General features: G+C 47.0%; 1 protein-coding gene across 1 annotated transcript; it reads right to left on the reverse strand.

Annotated features, from left to right (window-relative positions):
• Positions 1-596: 596 nt before the first annotated feature.
• Positions 597-22,779, reverse strand: AADACL4 (arylacetamide deacetylase like 4). The gene is made up of 4 exons (XM_055261255.1): positions 22,612-22,779; positions 15,964-16,180; positions 5,487-5,550; positions 597-1,371 (listed from the first exon to the last, which is right to left on the reverse strand). Exons 1-4 carry the CDS (start codon positions 22,777-22,779, stop codon positions 597-599), a joined length of 1,224 nt encoding a protein of 407 aa, XP_055117230.1.
• Positions 22,780-23,143: the final 364 nt, after the last annotated feature.

Below are 23,143 nucleotides of genomic sequence, written 5' to 3' on the forward strand. Positions count from 1 at the left end.
CTCACAGCTCCCCAGAGCCCACCCTTTTCTTCTGTTCCTTTCCTCTTGCCTCTTTCCCTGTCTCTCTCTTTCCCACAATCCCCTCTGAGATCTTCATTGTCAAGGGTAGAATTTCATTGCAACAGCATTTCTCAGACCAGCTGAAGCCAATCAAAGTCGAGATTTGACCCAGTGACCTTTGGCCGCAGGAACAATTAGATGCCCCCTCCAGCAATGCTTTGTCATCATGGATACAGATTCACCACTGACAGTATGACCAGTTGTTGGCATTTATTCTGCACAGATCTTATATTTTGGGGCTTTGAGAAATTTTTAAAAGCATTTTTTTCTCCTTTTGATATTTATTTCACCTGAATGGGAAAGTTACAGAATGTCGCTAGATCCAGCAATGGACATTGTTAGTGTTGGAAGGAAACAGACACAGTTTGGATTTTCTTGAATACTAAGCAAGACTGTTAGCTTACTTCTCACCCTTCCCAGCTGCCCCAAGCATTGATGTAGCACCTCTTTCGTCAATAAAATAGAACTCACTAAAGCACCCAGTTTCTGGTAGAGTCCATACTTGCCCCTTCCTCCTCAGGGCCCCAGGGTTACTATCATATGCCCTTTACATAACTGACTACAGCATTCACAGTCTTCAGGGAACATGGGAAAGAGAGAGGCTTCTTATCAAAAAAGATAATGGATCCGTGAAAACCATCCTCCAGGTGGTACCATGTCACGCGGACCCCCTGGTCCTCCAAGCGCTTCTTATAGAGCAAGCTGTCATCACGGAGTATGTCATTCTCACAGCTCACCAGGAAGGCCTCAGGAAGCTGAGCGATGACCTCATCATCTGCTATCAGGGGTGAATTTTCTACATCCAGCATATGTTTGGCTTCTAGATAGGCAGCTTCATTAAAAGGGCCGGGAGACCAGGGTTGGTAGCCTCTGTTCTTAAATTTCTTGGGGATGTTGTCGGGGCTGAGCCACTTCTCATACTTCCTCCAGACATCTGGGGGTACACAAGTGCCGTTCAAGATGGCATCACGCCAGGAGAGGTCAATGGCCAGATAGTTACACAGATAAGTCACCATGAACTTCCGGGAAAGTAACGGGACATTTTGGTTCTGCTGAAAGGATGGCAACTGCAAACAGAATGCCTGGACAATTGGATAAATCAGAACCTGAGCCCGGATCCGGGGAAGATCCGATCTGCCCACCAAGGCCTGAGTGATGGCGGCCACCACCGCGCCTCCGATGCTTTCTCCACAGACCACAACCCTGGAGGAGTCCACCCCATAGGTTTCCAGGGCCTTCAGGAAGTGAATGGAGGCATTCATGCAGTCTCGGAAAAGGGCAGGGGAATGGTGGTCAGGAAGCTTGCGGTACCTAAAACGAAAACAGGGAGCAACACTAAGCCGGTGTGGACAGTGTTGCTAGGGAGCTGTTTCAACAGAATCCTCAACCCCCTTACAAGACTATATCTGATTAAATCCTCAGAATAACCCTATGAAGTAAGGATTTTATCCCCATTGTCTTCCTATGAGCGTGTGAAGAGCCTGCCTAGAGTCACAGAGGCAAGGATTCTTAACCCCAAACCTGTGCTCTGTCAGCTTCCCGCAAACTCTATACGAGGTGATGCAACTTTGTTTTCATTGAACTATTTGCTTTGGGAGCAAAACAATCAGCAATGGCTGATAAAAAGGCAAATGAAACCACCACCAGTCCCACTGCTCGTCTGTAGAGAAAGGGAGAGAGGACACTAAAGTTAAAGTCAAGGGGAAGTTATTTTCAGGCAGAATTTTTTTTTTTTTAATCAAAAATCTAGGCCAAGCACGGTGACTCATGCCTGTAATCCCAGCACTTTAGGAGGCTGAGGCGGGTGGATCACGAGGTCAGGAGATCAAGACCATCTTGGCTAACATGGTGAAACCCCGTCTCTACTAAAAAAAAAATACAAAAAATTAGCCAGGTGTGGTGGTGGGCGCCTGTAGTCCCAGCTACTCAGGAGGCTGAGGCAGGAGAATGGCCTGAACCCGGGAGGCGGAGCTTGCCGTGAGCCTAGATCGCGCCACTGCACTCCAGCCTGGATGACAGAGCGAGACTCGATCTCAAAAACAAAACGAAAAAAAATAAAAAATCTAATTTAAAAGAATTGGCTAGGCATGCATGGTGGCACAAACTTGTAGTCTCAGCTACTCAGGAGGCTGAGGCAGGAGGATTGCTTGAGCCCAGAAGGTTGAGGCTGCAGTGAGCTGTGATTATACCACTGCACTCCAGTGTGGGAGGCAAGAGCGGCAGGGAGTGTTCTGACCTTTGGCTCTGTAGAGACGGAAAGCTAGCCTGGAAACCCACAGCTCAAGCTGCGGAAGACCCAGGTGCCAGTGGCTGGTGAACAACACTAGGGGGGTTGGTCTTAAATATCCTGAGGTTTGGTTTCCGAAGTATGTCCCCTCAAATAAATTCAAGGTCAAAGAAAAGGAACTTTAAAATGAGCTTTTAAAAACAGTAATGAACAAGCTAATTAATGCATAAATTGAGATTAAGATAATAGAAAGGAATGAATAAAAAATAAAACAGTTTGGCTTAACTGATTGGAGCAGAGAGTTTATCTAAACAATTGTTCTCTTAAATGTTAAGTTGAAGTTGCTGCTAATCGTCTTTTCTGTTCTTACAATCTATCGTTGAAAACATCAAGGCCAGGTGGTGGCTCACGCCTGTAATCCCAGCACTTTGGGAGGCCGAGGATTACTTGACCTCAGGAGTTCAAGACCAGCCTGGCCAACATGGTGAAACCCCATCTCTACTAAAAATACAAAAATTAGCAGGGTGTGGTGGTGGGAGCCTGTAATCCCAGGCACTTGGGAGGCTGAGACAGGAGAATCACTTGAACCTGGGAGGTGGAGGTTGCAGTGAGTTGAGACCACACCACTGCACTCCAGCCTGGGAGACAGAGTGAGACTCCATCTCAAAAAAAAAAAAAAAAAGAAAACAAAAGAAAAAAGAAAAAGAAAAGAAAACATCAAAAAGGTATATTCTAATTATCACATTAAATTTGGAAGAAGCTCATAAGGAAAAATAACACCTTAGACTAGTGGCTTTCAACTTAGCATGACAAAATTACTTTTTTCGTTTCGAATAAAAAAATTATATGAGCCCCATTGTATAAAATAAACAAATGCAGTTGTTCTGGTTTTGCCCAAGGGTAAGGAACATAAGCCCTCACTGTTTCTCCTTCTTCTTTGACCTCCATAGCTGCCTCTAAGGCATCACAGGGAACCCTAGGGTTCAAAAGAACCAGTTTGAAAACACTGCCTTCTATTAGACCTTGAATTTTGTTTCCTTTAAAAGTTAATTTAACGCCTCATCTTTCAAAATAGAGTTTGATTGATTGCAGCATAATGTAGTGCCCATCTAGGAAACAATTATCGCCCAATAATCTTATTGCCCATTTCCTAGATGGTCAACACATTGATAAATCTATCAATGTTATCAAAGTAGGTTCCCATTTAAGCTCAGGCAAAACACACGCTTCTTAGAGGGTCCTTGCAGGGAGGTGGCCCCTGCACCTGGTAGCAGAGAGTACAAACCTCAGCTTTCATTTTTCCCATTTCTAGAAATGAATACTCCTCACCAAATGTTGAATATATGACTCCAATATGATGAAGGGGATAACAAATATTAGGCAGTTTCTAGTGGCAAAATCTCTGACCTGCCAAAAAGAGGCAGAAATTCTCCTGTGCCTCCCTGCACTTCTCTCTTGCTCACTGTGATAGACTGAATGTGTGTGTCCCCCTAAAATTCCCATGCTGAAATCCTACACTGCAATGTAAGGGTATTAGGAAGTGGGGCCTTAGGAAAGTGATCAGGTCACGGGGGTGGAGCCCTCGTGAATGGAATTAGTGCCCTTATGAAGGAAGCTTTAGAGAGCTCTCTGGCTTCTCTTTCTGCCATGCTAGGATACAAGGAGAAGCTGGCAGTCTACAGCCTGGAAAAGGGTCTTCACCAGAGCCAGACCATGCTGACACCCTGATCCTGGACTTCTAGCCTCCAAAACTGTGAGAAATCAAAGTGTTGTTTAAGCTGCCCCATCTATGGTAATTTGTTATAGCAGCCCAAACTAAGAAACTCACCCAGAGGTGAAGGCTTCGCAGAGCCAAAGGTCAAAAGACCCATCTTCTCCAAGAGCTCGGGTAGGGAGTCCCATCCAGGCCTTAGAGAGCTCCCTCCCTTCAATGTCTCTCAGGGAGTCTCCTCTCAGCTACTGTCTCCCTGCGGCCTCCTGGAAGCCCTTCTCTGTGCATGCAGCTCCATCAGCCACTCTATCAAAACTGCCCTGGCCCGTGCACCAGGTCTAAGTATCTGGGATAATGGTATCCTAAGCAATTTCCTACAAGGTATTAATGCAGGTGCTTATTGATACCTTTATGTGCTACCTGTTCAAGGGATGTTTTTATTATCACAAAGGTCTTTGGTGACATAGACTGTAATGGTGGAATTCCAGACACAATGGCAAGCTACCTGGGAGGTATGTTGATGAATACTAGAAAGTGCTGGCTTCCTCAATCTCATCAGAGAGGACCAGAGATGTTAAGTGACTTTGTTTAAGTCATACAGCTATTCTGTCTACCAAAGCCTAGGGGCAGCTAAGGTTTGACGAGGTCCATTGTAGAGGTAGAATCTAAAAAGGAAGATTTTAATTTCTCTCACTGGCCTTCTCTAAACTCCTTCCCAGTGATGTGAGATCTCTTGGGCCAAGAACCAGAATCCTAGTGAGTAGCCCCTACTGCCCCCTCCATCCACTCTAAAGATGCCCCCATCTCCCTTTTGTTTTTCTAGGACCAAGGTTGTATCTTAAGACACTCTCAACACTAGTTCCTGTAGGACCAGAAGCTTAGTTAGTTTTTAGCCATGCAATAAGCACCTGCAGAACCATCACCCCAAACAACAGCCAGAATCTTGCCCATCACCTTCACCAACCCCACCATCATGCCATTTTGCTTCTCCTCCAACTTAATGAATGGTAACCCTTAATCCTGTATCTATCATTTTGTTCTTTCTATGTTACATTGTCTTGTGTCTGTGTATTCCTCGAAAGTATTCTTTTGGTTTTAACGTTTTTACCTTTGCAAAATGAGTATCAGGCTTTATGTAATTTTTTGAAGATTTTTCACTTAGTTTTATACTACTAAGATTCATTTGCAATATGGTACACCTTTCTAGTTCACTTATTTAAATGGCTATGGAAAAATCCATAACATCTTCATGGCTATGTAATCTAACAGTTGCTGTGCTGCGGTTTATTCATGCACGCCCCTGTTCATGGACATGTGGTTTGCTTCCAGGCTTTTGCTCTTTCGAGCACTGCTGCGCCTGTCTCTGTGGATGCGTGTCCAAGAGTTGCCTCTTCGGAGTTAGGGCCTCTTTGATCTACAAATCACCCATGAACTTACCCTATCTCCTCTCACCCCTGTGGAACCTACCAGCTGTCTCCAGCAACTCACCCAATCATCAGAAGTACAGAGTCAGTCTCCCGGGCCAGATAATTGCACAGGCCATGGTAACAATCTGCAAGACAAAAACAGTCAGAGCAGCAGCGCATGAGTAGGACCCAAACCATCTCACCACAGCCCCTAGGAAGAGCCAGCTGACAGTCTTGGTGTGGGGTGTGGCATCCTCTCTGCTTCTGTCCTTGCCTCCTCTGCCTGGGCAGAGCCAACAAGCCAGGCCAAATCATACAACTGTCCCCAACCTCCTGAATTTTGGGGTTCAAATTCACCTTGGGGCTCACTTTCTGAAACATTTATTTTACAGTGGAGGAAACCAGGGACCTGGAAATCTTAGTGATCTGAAATGGACAAAACCAAGGGAAGTTAGGCATGCCTAACTAGGATATTAATAATAACTACATATTTATGTTGATCAAGAAATAAACAAGGGTTGGATGGGATGTTTCTACTAGTAGAGTGGTGCATATGAAGTTCTGAGAGTCAGGTCCATTAATATGAGTACGTAGAACATACTAGCACAGTGGCAGACACAGAATCACTGCCAAACACACTTCTAATTTAGTCATTCTCAACTTCAGCCACACATAGAGGTACCAGGGAGTTTTTACAAGTCCTCAGGCCCAGGCTAAACCTCAAACCAATTAAATCAGAATCTCTAGGGTGGAAGCTCAGGCATCAGGATTTTCTAAATCATGCCAGGTAATTCCAGGGTATGGGGGAGGTTGCTGAAGTAGGTGCATGCTTCATTAATGTTCTTTGAGGGAGGTGACAATGGTTCTGAATGGAGCCAGAGGCACAGAGGGGTCTAAATTGAGTCAGAGCAGTCAGCCCCTAAGTTGAAGTTTCCACACTAGCAGGTCTAAGTCCTGGCTGCACATTGCAGTCATCTGATGAGCTGTTTAAAAATACTGATGCCCTGGCTCACGCCTGTAATCCCAGTACTTTGGGAGGCCGAGGTGGGCAGATCACGAGGTCAGGAGTTTGATACCAAGCTGGCCAATATGGTGAAACCCCATCTCTACTAAAAATGCAAAAATTAGCTGGGTATGGTGGCACATGCCTGTAGTCCCAGCTACTCAGGAGGCTGAGGCAGAAGAATTGCTTGAACCCGGGAGACAGAGGTTGCAGTGAGCCGAGATCACGCCACTGCACTCCAGCCTGGGTGACAGAGCAAGACTCCATCTCAAAAAAAGAAATGCTGATGCCTGGGTCCTGCCCACTTAGCCTGGAGTATGATCTGGGTGTGAATATGACTTTAAAATTCCCAGGTGATTTTAAGGCCCAGACAAAGCGAAGACCTCTGCTAGCCACCCCAGGCCAACCTGGGTGTCATCTTCCCGATGTAACCCAGACATTCCTCCTTTCCCAAGCATGTCAGGTCGTCCCTGTTTCAGAGCTTTGCACTTACTGTCCCTTCCACTTAGACTTAATAGGGCCGGGACTAGGGTGAGGTAGGCAAGACATCGCCTTGGGTGCAAAATCAAGGGAGCCCCACAACACTCAGCCATACAGAAAAATAACATTTGGATGCAGTTAAGAAATCACAATTAATGCCAAAAAATTGTATGTTGAACAAAATATCAAAATTTTAAATAGGCTTGGCTGGGTGCAGTGGCTCACACCTGTAATCCCAGCACTTTGGGAGGCCAAGGTAAAAGGATCACTTGAGCCCAGAAGTTTGAGACCAGGCTGGGCAATATAGCAAGACCCCGTCTCTGTAAAAATAATTAGGCCAGGCACAGTGGCTCGCTCCTGTAATCCCAACACTTTGGAAGGCCAAGGTGGGGGGATCACTTGACCCCAGTAGTTCAAGACTAGACTGGCAACACAGGGAAACCCTGTCTTTACAAATAACTTAAAAATTAGCCAGGCATGGTGGTACATGCCTGTGGTCCCAGCTACTCAGGAGGCTGAGGCAGGAGGATCACCTGAGCCCAGGAGGTTGAGGCTGCAGTGAGCCATAATTGCATCACTACACTCCAGCCTGGACAACAGAGTGAGATCCTGTCTCAAAATAAACAAACAAATACATAAATAATTACCTGGGGGTGATGGTGCATGCCTGTGGTCCCAGCTACTCGGGAGGCTGAAGCAGGAGGATCACTTGAACCCAGGAGTTGGAAGCTGCAGTGAGCTGTGATCACGCCATGGCACTCCAGCCTGGGTGACAGAGCAAGACCCTGTCCTTAAAATATATATATGTATATAAACAGGCTTCTACTTTTCACTTGCACACTTGCTCCGCCCTGTTGGGTCCTGCCTGTGTATACATTTTGACATTTTGTTCATCATAATTCTTTTGCATTAATATTTGTTTTTTTAAACATTGCATTAAAATATTACTTATCTTGATGAATGAATGTTTTGGCACCCTCTGAATCGGGAGTCCGAAGCAAGTGCCTCCCTCTAGCCCCGGCCCTCACTTAGAAGACGCTTCTCCGGCTTCCAAAGGGCCAGATCCTCCTCAACCATTGAGCCTGAGCTCAAATCTGACTTCTCTGATGAGAAGAGCTAAATCGGAATGATGCTGTGAGTCATTCTCCATGCCACCTGTGTTATCATGATCTGCAATAACTTCAGTGTCCAGCTCCCTCAGGTGACTGTCGGGTCCATGAGGCCAGGAACTGGGTTCTGTTCCCATGACAACAGATCCAGCTAGAGAATGTCCATCGTCACTCCCACCACCAGGTGGCAGTACATCCTAATCTTGGGGAAGTTATGTACCAGGAGAAGCCCGCCTTTTCCCGTGGGCAAATTTTTCTCTCATGTGTCCATGCATCGGTCCATACATCCATATCCATTTGTTCATTCGCAAGCTCATCCTTTCATCCACTTATTCCCCCATCCATCCATCTATTTATTCGTGCATTCATTCATTCAATTCAAAAAATGAAAACAACAGGCACTGGGGATCCAGCAACAAACAAAACTTCCTGCACTCTTCATTTTTAGCCTGGGGGGTGCAACTACTAAATAAGGAAACCCGTGAAAGAACAAAATGAGCTCCGACTGTGTCAAGTACCTGAAGAAAATTAGCAAGGATGAAGCCGGGGGTGGAGACCAGGGTGCAGGGCAGGGCAGCAGTCAGCAGGGAGAGTTCTTAGATAAGATGTCCAGGGAGGCTGAGACAGGAATAACACAGGGTGGTTACAGGAGAATAGAAAATTCCAGGCCGGGCACGGTGGCTCACATGTGTAATCCCAGTACTTTGGGAGGCCAAGGCGGGAGGATCACCTGAGGTCAGGAGTTCAATACCAGCTTGGCCAACACGGTGAAACCCCGTCTCTACTAAAAATACAAAAATTATCCGGGTGTGGTGGCACGCGCCTGTAATCCCAGCTACTTGGGAGGCTGAGGCACGATACTCGCTTGAATCTGGGAGGTGGAGGTTGCAGTGAGCTGAGATTGTGCAACTGTGCTCCAGCCTGGGTGACAGAGTAAGACTGTGTTGCGAAAGAAAGAAAGAAAGAAAGAAAGAAAGAAAGAAAGAGAGAGAGAGAGAGAGAGAGAGAGAGAGAAAGAAAGAAAGAAAGAAAGAAAGAAAGAAAGAAAGAAAGAGAAAGAAAGAAAGAAAAGAAAGAGGGAGGCAGGAAGGAAGGAAAGAAGGAAGGAAGGAAGGGAAGGAAGGAAGGAAGGAAGGGAAGGAAGGAAGGAAGGAAGGAAGGAAGGAAGGAAGGAAGGAAAGAGGAAGGAACGAAGGAAGGGGAAGGAGGGAGTAAGGAAGGGAGGAGAGGGAGAGGGAAAGAGAGAGAGAGAAAGGAAGAAAGAAAGAAACAGAAAGAAAGAAAGAGAGAGAGAGAGAAGGGGAGAAGAGAAGACAAGACAATTCCAGGCAGCAGTTTCACACAATGGGCAAAAGGAAATTTGAAATGGCTGCAGAAGCTAGAGACTGATAAAATCCTGAAAAGTCAGGATGTGGACAAAGCTGGCTAAGACAGACTGGACCCAACATGGCACTGGATTTGACCTGAGTCTCTCCTGGGATCTCCTTCTATGCTCATCAACATACTAAACACACACCCACTAATACCATGGCAGTTCTGGGACACCCATATTTTGTGTACAAATGGGTGCCACCACAGTTCCGAGAAAACTCCGCTATTTTCCAGGAATTTTCATGAATATTCCACCCCTTGGTTAAAGAAACCTATAAAGGTAGCAGCCCCAATCCTCCTTGCGGGTGTCTCTCTTGAGTCTGCCTGCACTCTTTTCTTGACTATGTGCTTTTCCCTTTGCAATAACTCTCTGTACTTTCACCATTTTCTGACTCGTCCTTGAATTCATTCTCATGATAGTGTCAAGAGCCTGAACACTGGCGAGGGTCAACGTCCCACCGGTGTTTGGGGACCTCCCCCAGACCAGCAGTATCATCTTTGTGGCGAGCCAGTCAGGAATATCATCACTCCCATTTTAGAACAACTGGCAATTAGTAAGTCCCGCTCCAACCTTAGTTTGAGTTCTCTTGTTCTCTGGAATTACTACTTTCTTCCTTGTTTCTTGGCGCTAACTACAGCCTGCCTCCCTGCTGCTCCCTCAGGCTGGAAAACCCAATTCACACTGATGGGTGGGTGACAAGCAGAGATGAGAAATTTTCAACCTACACAGAGTAGTTTTGGGTTTTGTTTGTTTGATTTTTTTTTTTTTTTTTTGAGACAGTCTTTCTCTATCACCCAGGCTAGAGTGCAGTGGTGTGATCTTAGCTCACTGCAACCTCTGCCTCCCAGGCTCAAACAATCCTCCTGCTTCAGCCTCCTGAGTAGCTGGGATTATAGGCATGTGTCACCATGCCCAGCTAACTTTTGTATTTTTTGTAGAGAAGGGGTGTTTCACCATGTTGCCAGGGCCAGTCTTGAACTCCTGAGCTCAAGCAGTCCACCTGCCTCAACCTCCCAAAGTGCTGGGATTCCAGGCATAAGCTACCATGCCCAGCCTTACACTGAGTAGCTTTGAGGCACCATGGTCCTCCCTAACATGAGGCTAATGAGGGTGGTAGGGTAAAAACCCATACCAGGCAGTGGATGGATGGTTTCCAAGGAGTACTATGACTTTTTCCTGGGAAGGGTCTTCTGTTTTCCCAAGGGACCAGCTGTGCCAAGACACTGACGCTAGTTGGGAAATGTGTTGTCCTTGTCTTTCTTTAAACCTTACTGTTGTGATTTTCTCTTCTCATGCTTCTTCCTCACACTTCACCCGAAAGCTTAGTGAACTCTTTAGACACAGCAGGACAGGCCCCTTAGATACTGTTCTCTGGAATGCCAAGTGCTCCCTTCAAGGTCCCTATGTTTTGGCCATACTGAATCATCTCTACTCCCAAGCTTTACCTGGTGGTAAATGTTCAGATGGATATCAGCAAGCTTGCAGGCCCACAGCTTGCCCTTCTAAACCTTCCCATTTCCAAAGCCCCAGGGGCCACAGATGCCTGGGCAACACTGAGACTCCAGGGATGCCTGGATGCCGAGGACAGTAGGGCTCCACGGATGCCTGGACACTGAGGCAGCTAGCCAAGGGAACTGGGATGCCTGTCTCCCTGGCATGGACATGGAGCTGGGCAATCATAAGGAACACTTCATAAAATGCCAAGACCAGTCCATCCATGAGGGAACCTTACTGTTATTTTCCCCTTCTCTCTCAAGTCATGCCAAGGACAAGCCAAGGCCATGGGTAACTTTTCATCTCTGCCAACTCCCCTTTGGGACACATTCTTAAAAACTGGAATAATTTTAAACTTGATGGGCTTAGAAGAAACTCATTTCTTTCTGTAACACCATTTGGCCCCAGTATAAGTTGGAAAATAGGGTGCAATGGCCAGAGAATGAAACCCTAAATTTTAATACCATCTTGTGATTAGGTCTTTTTTGTAAATGTCAGGAGAAATGGACTGAAATACCATATATATAGGCCTTCATGGCTCTTTATCAGAACCCTTTATTAGCCAGTCAGTGCCCAACATCAGGAGAAAATTACAGAAATTGGCTTTGGAACTCCAAATGCCTGTTAATCAAATGTTTGATGTAGCTTTTGGGATATTTGATAATAGGGACAGGGCTGAAAAGGCTGAAAAGATCCGACATGGCAAACAATGGGATGAAGAACAGGCCCGAATGATAGCTGTCATTGTAACTCTGCAACCAGTGCCCCACAAACCCAGAGTCACCCAGAGGGAGGCTTCAGTCATGGGTCAAACAGGCCTAACAACAAACCTGCAGGCAATGGTTACTGCTTCAAGTGTGAAAGTTGGGACACTGGGGCAATGACCGTCCCAGCCAGGGAGCCCACCTAGACCCTGCCCTCATTGCAAGTAGAAGGACCACTGGAAAAGGGACTGTCCTGAGATCTGAAGGGAGAGAAAGACACCCGATGCCGTAATGACCATAACTGAGAACTGAAGAGGCCTGAGGTTCCTGGCAGCTCCCACAAAAATCATGGTCATCACAGCTGAGGAGACTTAGTGACTCTGACGTGGCTGGTAAAAATATTAATTTCGTAATTGACTCAGGGGCCAGTTACTGTCTCCTAAACAGCCACCCTGGGCCCTTATCCTCCAAAAGCTACAGTGTCACAGGTGTCGATGGCACCCCAAAATCAAAGTGCTTTACTTTACCCCTGAGCTGCAGGCTAGGACTATGTATAGTATAGTCTATATAGTATATATAGTAACTCATGAGTTGCTAGTTATGCCAGAATGTCCCATTTGTTTGTTGGGATGTGCGAGACCCTGACCCAACAACAGATGAATAACATGCACTGACACAGATATTCTGCTTTGCCAGTCCGGCTGAGCGTCTGAGCCGCTTACAGACACCAAGCAAGGTGCTGTAAAGGGTCAGTGGCCATGGCCCTGACCAGCCAGCCAGATTCGTATTTATTCAGTAAAGATTAATTGACAAAGGCTTGAGTCAACACACCTGTGGGTAATTAACCTGGTCGCTCCTACCCCAGAGAGGGCCGTCTTGCCCATGAATAATCAAAGGTTAGTATTAGGACCACATGAGTAAACAAGCTATTTAGATAAACTATTCTATCTTCCTTTGTACACACTTTAAGTTATTTACTCAAGATAAGGGTTAGGTTAGGCAAGGGTTAGGTTCAGCCATGACCTTATCCTGAGATTTTAGCGAAAACCTTCAGGCCTTCCAAGAAGGTTTGTGGCTATTATAACTAAAAGTTTTCCCACCAGCCTGACTGAACCCCCACACAGATGGGACTTCCTAGCCATCCCAATAAATGAAGCCACTTTACCAGGCCCTAGAAAGCCCTCCTTATTGGCAACGCTTGTTGTTTCTAAACCAGTCTCAGAAAAACAGGAGACCCCCACACACACCGAAATAAGGTCTCAAGTAGACCTGCAAGTATGGAACCAAAAAACTCCTGGCAAAGCAATGCTCAGTCAGTGATCATCTCTTTAAAAGACAAAAATAATTCCCCATACAAGGATCAATATCCTCTCAAATCAGAAGCCGGGCAAGGACTGCAACCTCTAACTGAGAAGTTGTTAAAACGTGGCCTACTGGTTCCAGGTCGATCTCCTTGTAATACTCCTGACCTCCCTGTCCAAAAACCAAACGGTAGTTCAAGACTTACAATGACACCGTAATTCCCTTACATCCTAGAGTGCCAGATCTTCATATCATATTTACCCAAATACTGGGAGACACCAATTTGTTCATGGTATTAGATCTTATGGATGTTTTCTTTTGTTTCTCTTTGCACCCTGACTCTCAGTATTTGTTTGCTTGTGAGTGGACTAATTCTGGAACTACTATTTCCCAGCAGCACACCTGGATAGTACTGCCTCCAGGCTTTGGGGATAGGACTCACGTGTTTGGAAATCCCTTGGCATGAGAATTAAGGGAGCTAGAGCTAGAAAGGGGGGGATACTCTAATATGTGGATGTTATCCTTGTATGCAGTCCCTCTGAGAGGACTCAGAGAAGAATGGCATTCAGGTCCTAAACTTCCTGGGAAAAAGAGGGTATAGGTTCTCTTCATCCAAGGCCCAGATTTCTAAACCTGAAGTAAAGTAAAATATCCGGGACACGTCCTAAGCCCAGGGAACCAGACCTTGTCCATCAAATGAAAGGAGGCAATCTTGAAGGTAGGACCTCCACAAACAAAGAAGCAACTTAGAACTTTCCTGGGTGTGCCAAGGTTTTACAGGATTTGGATCCCAGGATTTGCGCTCATTACTAAGCCATTGTACGAGGCCCTAACAGGACCAGAGCATAAACCACTCAGAAGGGTTTGTGCGATAATAAACCATACCTGTTGTCTTATATCAACAATTCAGGATTAGCTGAACGGCATGTTCAAAGTTTTACCAACAGGCTATCTGGCTGTATAATTTCAATAACCTCACTGCTGAAACCATGTGGGACTCCATCCAGGGATACCTACCAAGTGTGACATGAGTCCTACCTTTCCTGGGACCTCTAATAGCTGTCTTATTACTTCTGATCTTGGGTACTTTCTTGTTTAATCTCTTTGTAAAGTTTATGTCTTCTATTAGGTTGGCACAAATGTTTTTCGCCTTTTATGGCAAAAACCGCAATTACTTTCACACCAACCTAATAGATTGCAACAGTTCCATGTCAAAAGGATGGCCCTGCAGGATTCCAACCAATCCCTGCCTCAGATTCAGATCCTCTTGATGACCCACCCTTGGGACCCATAGGCTAGGAACCCAGAGATTTCCAAGCCTACACTAGGCGGGACCAACACCCGTAATCAGCAGAAAGTAGATACTGAAGACTGACCTCCCCCATCATCAACCCCTAAGTACAAGAGATGGAAATCTCTGAGGGGAAAAAAATGACATAGGAATTATACAGGGTGGTCGCAGAAGAATAGAAAATTCCAGGCAACAGTTTCACATGACTAGCAAAAGGAAGCTGTTGAAATAGCTGCAGAAGCTGATAAAACCCTGAAAAGCCAGGGTGTGGACCAAGCTGGCTAAGACCGACTGGACGCAACATGGCACAGAATTGGACCTGGGTTTCTCCTAGGACCTCCTTATGTGTTCATTAACATATTAAACACACACACACACCAGAGCCAGGACAGTTATGGGGACACCATATTTGGTGTACAAATGGGTGGCACCACAGTTCCGAGAACACATCACCTTTTTCCAAGAACTTTCATGATTAGCCCACCCCTTGGTTAAAGAAATGCATAAAGGTAGTGTTTCTTTGTGCCTGTCTCTCTTGAGTCCATCCCACTCCCTTTTCTTGGGTGTGTGCTTTTCCCTTTGCAACAAATCTCTGTATTTTCACTATTTTCTGACTTGTCCTTGAATTCATTCTCACAATGGTTTCAAGAGCAGGGACACCAGCTGGAGGTCCCACTGGCCTTTGGGGACATCCCCCAGCCCACTGGTATTAAGACCACTCTGGGGAGGGACAGTTGAGATACAACTGAAAGAACCAGGCGTAGTCAGCCATGCAATGTCAGGGGTGGAAAGTGTATCTTTTGAGGCTGAGGAAACAGCAGGTGGAGAATGGTGGTGAGAAGTTGCTGAAGTGTCTGCAGCAGATACACGCATATCGGGACTGCAGCTGAGTGAACGGGTAAGGGACACCACAGGTGACCTGGGCGAGGCTGTGGGAGGAGTCTGGGTTTCATGGAAGGGCACAGGGGAGATTTAAGTGCAGGACTGACAAGCTCTGACTTGTATTTTTAAAAGATCCCTCTGGAAGGCTGGGCACGGTGGCTCATGCCTGTAATCCCAGCACTTTGGGAGGCCGAGGCAGGTGGATCATGAGGTCAGGAGATCGAGACCATGGTGAAACCCCGTCTCTACTAAAAATACAAAAAAAAAAAATTAGCCGGTCACAGTGGTGGGCACCTGTAGTCCTAGCTGCTTGGGAGGCTGAGGCAGGAGAATGGCGTGAACCCGAGAGGCGCAGCTTGCAGTGAGCGGAGATCGTGCCACTGCACTCTAGCCTGGGCGACAGAGCGAGACTCTGTCTCAAAAAAAAAAAAAAATCCCTCTAGCTGCTGGGTGGGGACCAGATATGAGTAGCGAGAGGTGAACCAGGGAGACCCGTCGCTGGGAGGCTGGGGTGCAAGGGGGCAGGCAAGTAAGGATGGGGTCTTGGGTCATGATGATACTGCAGACCTAGAGGGAAATACATGGGTTTAGGATCATTGTAAATGAGACAGGGCAGGCCAATGACTATGAGTAGAAAGGGGAGAGAGGAGTCCACAGCCTCTATGATGGCCCCACCATGACACTGCTGTCCCCATCTTGACTGAGACCATCATACTGTAGAAAAGAAAAGGATTCCCATGTCGGCTGCCACACTAACTACTGACCTGAGCCCAAAGCCCTTAGTCTGGGCTATTAACGCTATAAAAATCTCCAACAACTGATTCCTTTAAGCTACTGTAGAAGGGTTCTTGTGGGAGGCATGAGCTAGGCTATGCATGCAGATGAGGCCCTTCCTCTACAAAGCCACAGGGAAGCCCCTTACCCAGGCTCCCAAATACTGTGCCCCCTCCATGGTAGAAGATGATGCCTCGCCGGGGTCTGGAGGATGCTGCCTTGGGCTGGAACAGCCTCACGGGTATCGTCCCAAAACGCAGGTCGGTAACCACAAGTTCAGGGTCCTTTTTAATTCTCACGTTATCATGTAAAAAACGAATAAATTTGGGCATGGAGCAAATTCCCAGCTTCTCAAATATATTCCCCTGTTTGAGGTAATAAAAGAAAGCCAGACGTTAGGAGAGGTTAGAATCTGGATGGTAGATTCCCCGACACTTAGAATTGTTAGGATGTTTTCATAGTTTCTCACCTGCCTCCTGTAGGTACAGGGGGCTCTTCAGGAATCCATGGGCTCTGGATTGTGTCCAGGTAGAGGACTGGGTTTTCCAACTTATCTCCCCAAAGGCTCTTGATTGAATAATGATGTGAATGTGCCAAAGGGTAGCCTAGCTTGGGGCTGACTGGGAAGAAGCCACTGACAGAAAAGCCAACTGTTGGCTGGGCGCAGTGGCTCACGCCTGTAATCCCAGCACTTTGGGAGGCCGAGGCGGACGGATCATGAGGTCAAGAGACCAGGACCATTCTGGCCGACATAGTGAAACTCCATCTCTACTAAAATTACAAAAATTAGCTGGGCATGGTGGTGAGCACCTGTAGTCCCAGCTACTCAGGAGGCTGAGGCAGGAGAATCGCTTGAACCTGGGAGTCAGAGGTTGCAGTGAGCCAAGATAGTGCCACTGCACTCCAGCCTGGCAACAGAGAGAGACTCCCTCTCGGGGAAAAAAAAAAAGAAAAGCCAATTGGCCAAGGCAACTGGCCAGCAACTTCCCTCTCTATAGCTCTGAGCTGGACTCTCCCCAGCCTGGGATGCAAAGATAGTTCCTCACCTGTATCGACACATCATTCTTCTGTGTTAGGAAGGATTCCTAACTGTGTCCGTGTTCAACGACAAAGAGCAATGTGATCAATTAGGGATGTCTGTTGTGGGCTCAGGTCAAGGGAGTAATATGTTTTTAAACTAATATGGTCACTCTACTTATAAACAATTCAACATCTGAATATTTCATGAAATATAGTTACAAGGTGTCATATTTCATGTACATTTCAGCGATTCTGGATAATCTCTTCCACAGACCTCACATTTGGAGTGTGTCTTTGTCATAAGGAAAACAGCCAGGAATGATAAGAATGACAAGAACAAGAACAGCTGATACTTATTAGACATTTACAATGTGCCAGTACTGGCCCAAGTGGCTTGGATCATTAACTTAATTAAACTTCTCAGCAACCTTTCTAAGTCAGTCACAATTATCAGCTCCATTTTACAAATCAGGAAATTAAGACATGCCACGGTCAAGTTCCTTGCCCAGGGTTGTTCAACCAGTAAGATGCAAAATTTGTGTTCTCAACTGCTAACCAAGAAAGAGCTTGGGTTTTGGAGTCAAGCCTATCCAAGCTCAAGTCTAAACCCAAACTCCAATGAACTGAAAAGCCTTGGGCATCACTGTCTCTGAGCTTCAATTTCCCTTGTTTACAAAATGAGAAGCATGGTGTGTATGGTCCAAGGATGAGGTGTGAGGATGGGATGTGACCACCTACATAGAGTGTCTCCCCAGTGGGTCCTGGCCAGTGTGAGCCCCACCCTTTCTCTTGCTTGCACCCACTGGGTCTTGTCTGAGGTCCCACGGACTACCCCAATCGGTTCCCTCCATGAAGAGGTCCTCCTAAAGGAACTCCAAACAAAATAATGATTTCCCTGCTTCAGTTGGAGGAGAACGAGTTGATCTGCAAGGTGGAGGTCACCTGCTTTTCCCATCAACTGACCCACATCTGAAAACCCCAGGCCTCTATGTTGTACCAGCATGGATCTTCGCCTGCTCAGCTGTGAGCTCCCTAAGTCGTGGCACCTGTTGTCGGGGTAGGCTGGCCCCAGCCCTAATCTCCCCAGCTGTCTGCCCTGTTTGCCCACACACTGTGTGGGACTTTTCCATGCCTCCCTTGGTTTCCTGGGAGCCTTTCTTACCTGTTCAGCAGGTGGTTGGGCACCAAACTGACTTTCATATCCAGGCTCAAGAGTCATGTTCACGTGGGGCCATCCTCCTCCCTCTCATAGTAATGGCCACTGCCTTCTTGGAAGCCCTCAGTACCCTATCGCCCAGGTTGGAGTGCAGTGGCGCATTCTCAGCTCACTGCAACCTCTGCCTCTAAAGATTTCTTTAGAACTCCTCTGGGGCTTTACTGTGTGGATATGATCACGCATGTTTGTTCCTACCACCAAACCAAATGCTTCTCACGAGCAAAGGTCTCAGCACCTTCCCCTCTGTCTCCAGCATCTAGAACAGGAAATGTCTGTTTAGGGGATTTTGAACAATGCAGTGTGATGTTAAACCTCCATAGGCATCGCACTACCTCGGAAGGTTTAACATCACACCGCACTGTGTGATGGCCACTAGCTATGCCACAAGGTTACATTGTTTCGGTTTTGGTTTGGTTTTCCAATTCTGAGTCCACATTTTCTATAGCTGGTAACTTAGGACAGGGGCAGAGAGGAAAACTGATTATTAAGATTATGCATGAGAGCATCGAGATTTTAAAAATATCTGAGGTCCAGTGGCCGGGCATGGTGGCTCATGCCTGTAATCCCAGCACTTTGGGAGGCCAAAGCTGGCAGATTGCTTGAGCCCAGGAGTTCAAGACCAGCCTGGACAACATGAAGAAACCCCATCTCTACAAAACATACAAAAAAAAAAAAAAAAAAACCCAGGCGTCGTGGTGCATGCCTGTGGTCCCAGCTACTTGAGAGGCTGAGGTGGGAAAATTACTTGAATCCGGAAGGTGGCGGTTGCAGTGAGCCAAGATCATGCCACTGCACTTCAGCCTGGGTGACAGAGTGAGACTCCATCTCAGAAAAAAAAGAAAGAAAGAAAGAAAAAAGAAAGAAATATCTGAGGTCCAGAATTTTAAATAGCTGTTGAAACTCCTTGACAAATATTGCATCATTTGCCCTTTGAAAGAAAAGCAGGCCGGCTGCGGTGGCTCATGCCTGCAATCCCAGCACTTTGGGAGGCGGGTGGATCACAAGGTCAGGAGATCAAGACCATCCTGGCTAACATGATGAAACCCCATCTCTACTAAAAATACAAAAAATTAGCCAGGCATGGTGGCACGCACCTGTAGTCCCAGCTACTCGGGAGGCTGAGGCAGGAGAATCGTTTGAACCCGGGAGGCAGAGGTTGCAGTGCAGTGAGCTGAGATTGCGCCACTGCACTCCAGCCTGGGTGACAGAGCAAGACTCCATCTCAAAAACAAAAACAGAAAAGCAATAGTGGCTGGGCACAGTGGCTCATGTCTGTAATCCTAACAGTTTGGGAGGCCAAGGCAGGCGGATCTCTTGAGCCCAGGAGTTCAAGACCAGCCTAGGCAACATGGCAAAACCTGGTCTCTACAAAAAATACAAAAAAGTTATCTGGGCATGGTGGCAGGCGCCTATAGTCTTAGCTACTCAGGATGCTGAAGTGGGAGGATCACCTGAGCCCAGGAGGTCGAGGCTGCAGTAAGCCATGATTGTGCCACTGCACTTCAGCCTACATGATGAGAGACTGAGAGTGTCCCAAAAAAAAAAAAAAAAAGAAAGAAAGAAAAAGAAAAGCAATAGTGTTTGTTATATTACTGTTTATATATTTTAGTAAGGCTGAAATCATTCATAGCAACTTTTAAATCTATAATAATTTCAAGAAATGCTACATCTTTGCCTTCAGGGACTTGATAAGCATACTATGAATAATTGACTTTTATTGAGCCTTTCTAAGCACCCAGAACTGTGCTGTGCATTTTCAGTGCTTTTCTCATTTAATCCCCATGTCGCCCTATAAAAAGCCTCCCCAGGGCCGTGCACAGTGGTTCACATCTGTAATCCTAGCACTTTGGGAGGCCAAGGCAGGAGGATTGCTTGAATCCAGGAGTTTAAGATCAGCCTTGGCAACGTAGCAAGACCCCATCTGTACAAAATGGCAAAAAATTAGCCAGGCATGATGTGATGGTGCACACCTGTGGTCCGAGCTACATGGGAGGCTGAGGTGGGAGGATCACTTGAGTCCAGGAGGTGGAGGTTGCAGTAAGCCGTGTTCATGCCACTGCACACCAGCCTGGGTGACCGAGTGAGATCCTGTCTCAGAAAAAAAAAAAAAAAAAATCCTCACTTTTCAGAGAAGAAAATAAAGGCACAAAAACACGAGTCCACAAAACAAGTAAGTGAGGGCTTCAGGGCTCAGAGGGTGGTCTGATACCAAAACAAAGCTCTTGATTTTCTGGCCATAGCCTCTTTTTAGCTTTTTCCTTGTCCTCCCTAAACTTCTTGTTCCTGTGTTGTCTATCTGTCCTCTGGAACTGAATGAACATTCACTACTGCATGTCTTCATCCTCATCATCATCACCCCATGATGGGCAGTGTGCCCCGGGAGGCCCCAGTGCTGGAAGGATCGAGAGACGATGCCACAAGCTGAATCCACCCTTTCAGCGCCTGCAGACCCATCTCAGAGTCTCCTGTGAGCAGCCCGTAGCAGCTGTCATCAGTAGATGCTTAGCTTGTGGGCTACTTTTGAGGAGAAACACTGACAGAAAAATCTCCATTTCTCTGGGCCACCTGAACATCTTAGGCCCTCGTTTTAAATCCTGGGGCTCTAACCCAACTAGTAACTCCATATGGATTGCAGCCACTGGCTTGAGACTGCTTAATTCCAGGCTGATTGCATTCTCCAAATGAGAGAGACAAGAGCCCTTCCTACATCTTTGCCCTGTCTCCTTGCGTCAGTGGCATTGATGCCATTGTACACTGAACTTGTCCGTGTCTCTAAAAGTGATCTTTTAGAGAATGTTTTTGTAATCCATGGGGAACACTTCCAGCAGCACAGAAATGTATTTTATGAATTCACTAAACATCTCTAAACATATTAACCCTCCCAGATGAGGAAACTGAGACACAGAGAGGTTAAGTAAACAGTGCAGGACCACACAGAAAGTGAGTGACAGAGCTGGGACACACACTCAGGCAGTCCGGCTGCTGTCTCTGTTCCTTATTCCTAAGCCCTGCTGTCAGTTAAGCGTGGCCTCCTCATCCTCCTCCACAGCTGCCCTGGAATCAGTAGGAGCTGTTTGGCTTCTATAAGGTCTCCACCCAGGGTTGGGACATTGGGGTTAACTCAGGTTGCCTGCCACAAACAAGATGTCAAACCATTGCTTCGAAATCCACTGCAACTCTGGGTGCATGCTGGTCCACCCCAAACCCCCAATCTCCAAGCCCTGCTCAGAGCCTGGCTGGCATGCCCACTCAGAAATGCTGGGTAAATTCATGTATGATTATATCAACAAAAGTAAGCACCTACCAGATACCAGGCTCTGTGAGTGGGACTGGGCTTACAGAGATGAATAAGTAAAAAAACACCTGTGAGGCTAGGTGCAGTGGCTCACACCTGCAATCCCTACACTTTGGGAGGCCAAGGCAGGCAGAGTGCTTGTGCCCAGGAGTTCTAGACCAGCCTGGGCAACATAGCGAAACCCTGTCTCTACCAAAAGTACAAAAATTAGCCGGGCATGGTGGTGCGCACCTGTAGCCCCAGCTACTTGGGAAGCTGAGATGGAAAGGATCACTTGAGCCCAGGAGGTTGAGGCTGCACTGAGCCATGATTGCACCACTGCACTCCAGCCTGGGCAGCAGAGCAAGACCCTGTCTCAAAAAAGTAAAATAAAATAGAAACAACCTGTAGGTGAGTTAGTGCACCGAGGCTGAAAGTGTGTGCGGCTGAAGGAGGTGCAGGGGCTGTCAGGCCACAGGCCTGGGGAAGGCAGGAACTAGATCTGAAATTGTTTTTGAATTCTCAGAAAAGAGCCCAGTGATTGGCACTCGGTAAATGTTTGATGCTAAAGGAAGAAAAGAAGGGAGTTAGAGAGAGCAAGAGAGAGGAAGGAAGAAAGGAACCAAAGGAGGGAAGAAAGGAAGGAAGGAAGGAAGGAAGGAAGGAAGGAAGGAAGGAAGGAAGGAAGGAAGGAAGAGAGGGAGGGAGGGAGGAGGGAAGGAAGGAAGGAGATAGGGAGGAAGAAAGAAGGGAAAGAAGAAAGGAAGGAGGGAGAGAAGGATGGAGATATGGAGGAAGAGAGAGAATGAAGGAAGGAGAGAGGGAAGGAGGAAGGAAGGAGGGAGGGAGAGAAAGAAGGAAAAAAGGAAGGAAAGGAGGGGAGAAGGAGGGAAGGAAGGGAGGGAGGGAGGGAAGGAAGGAAGGAAGGAAGGGAAGGAGGGAAGGAGGCAGGGAAGGAAGGAGATAGGGAGGAAGGGAGAGAATGAGGGAAGGAGGAAGGAGAGAGGGAAGGAGGGAAGGAAAGAAGGAAAAAAGGAAGGAAGGGAGGGAGAAAAGGAGGGAAGGAAGGGAGGGAGGAAGAAAGGCAGGCAGGCTATGGGAAGGGGGAAGGAACGGAGGGAGGGAAGAGAGGCAAACAGAATAGCAGATACAGAAGAGACAAGTCTATCTTGAGGGAGTCTGAAGAGAGAGAGACAGAAGGGAAGTGAAAGAGGGAAAAGAGGGTAAGGTACTGAGAACAAGAGAAGAAGCCCCCAGGTTACGACGTGGCCTGAAAGTAAACTCACCAAAGTGACCAGGTAGAGGAATATGCAATGCAGGAATCTCAACTTGGCGGGATGCTGCAAGGTAGCAGGAATATCCGTGGTGAGGCAGTGCTCAAAGACAGCCCAGACAAAGACCCCCAGGAAAAAGACGGGCAATGCCAAGAGTAGCACTAGCCATGGGACAGCCATGTTCCTGGGGCCTCGAGGAGCTGCTGCCCTGAGGAGCTTGCCTGAGAGCTTATGTGAAGAGGACCTGGCCGGGTTAAACTCTCCACCTCCTCCACCTCACTCTCTCTAGGCTAAGCCTGACACCTGACACAGTGGCCTGACCTGACTTCTCAGGGTAAGCACAAAAGGGCCAATGGGAGCTGGAGGAACCTATTTCCCTAAGGAATGTGGGGACCCAGAAAAATCAATACTGCCCATCATGGGGAGTCTTGGAAGGTGAGCTTCCCAAAGATCTTCAGGAAGATCAGGCTCAAATGGGCATCTCGGCTCCTGGGAACCCTAGAAAGAGATATCACGTGGGTTATATGGGCCTCCAGGGCCTGAT

Source organism: Symphalangus syndactylus, chromosome 22 (assembly GCF_028878055.3).
Source record: "Symphalangus syndactylus isolate Jambi chromosome 22, NHGRI_mSymSyn1-v2.1_pri, whole genome shotgun sequence".
Classification (NCBI taxonomy): Eukaryota; Metazoa; Chordata; class Mammalia; order Primates; family Hylobatidae; genus Symphalangus; species Symphalangus syndactylus.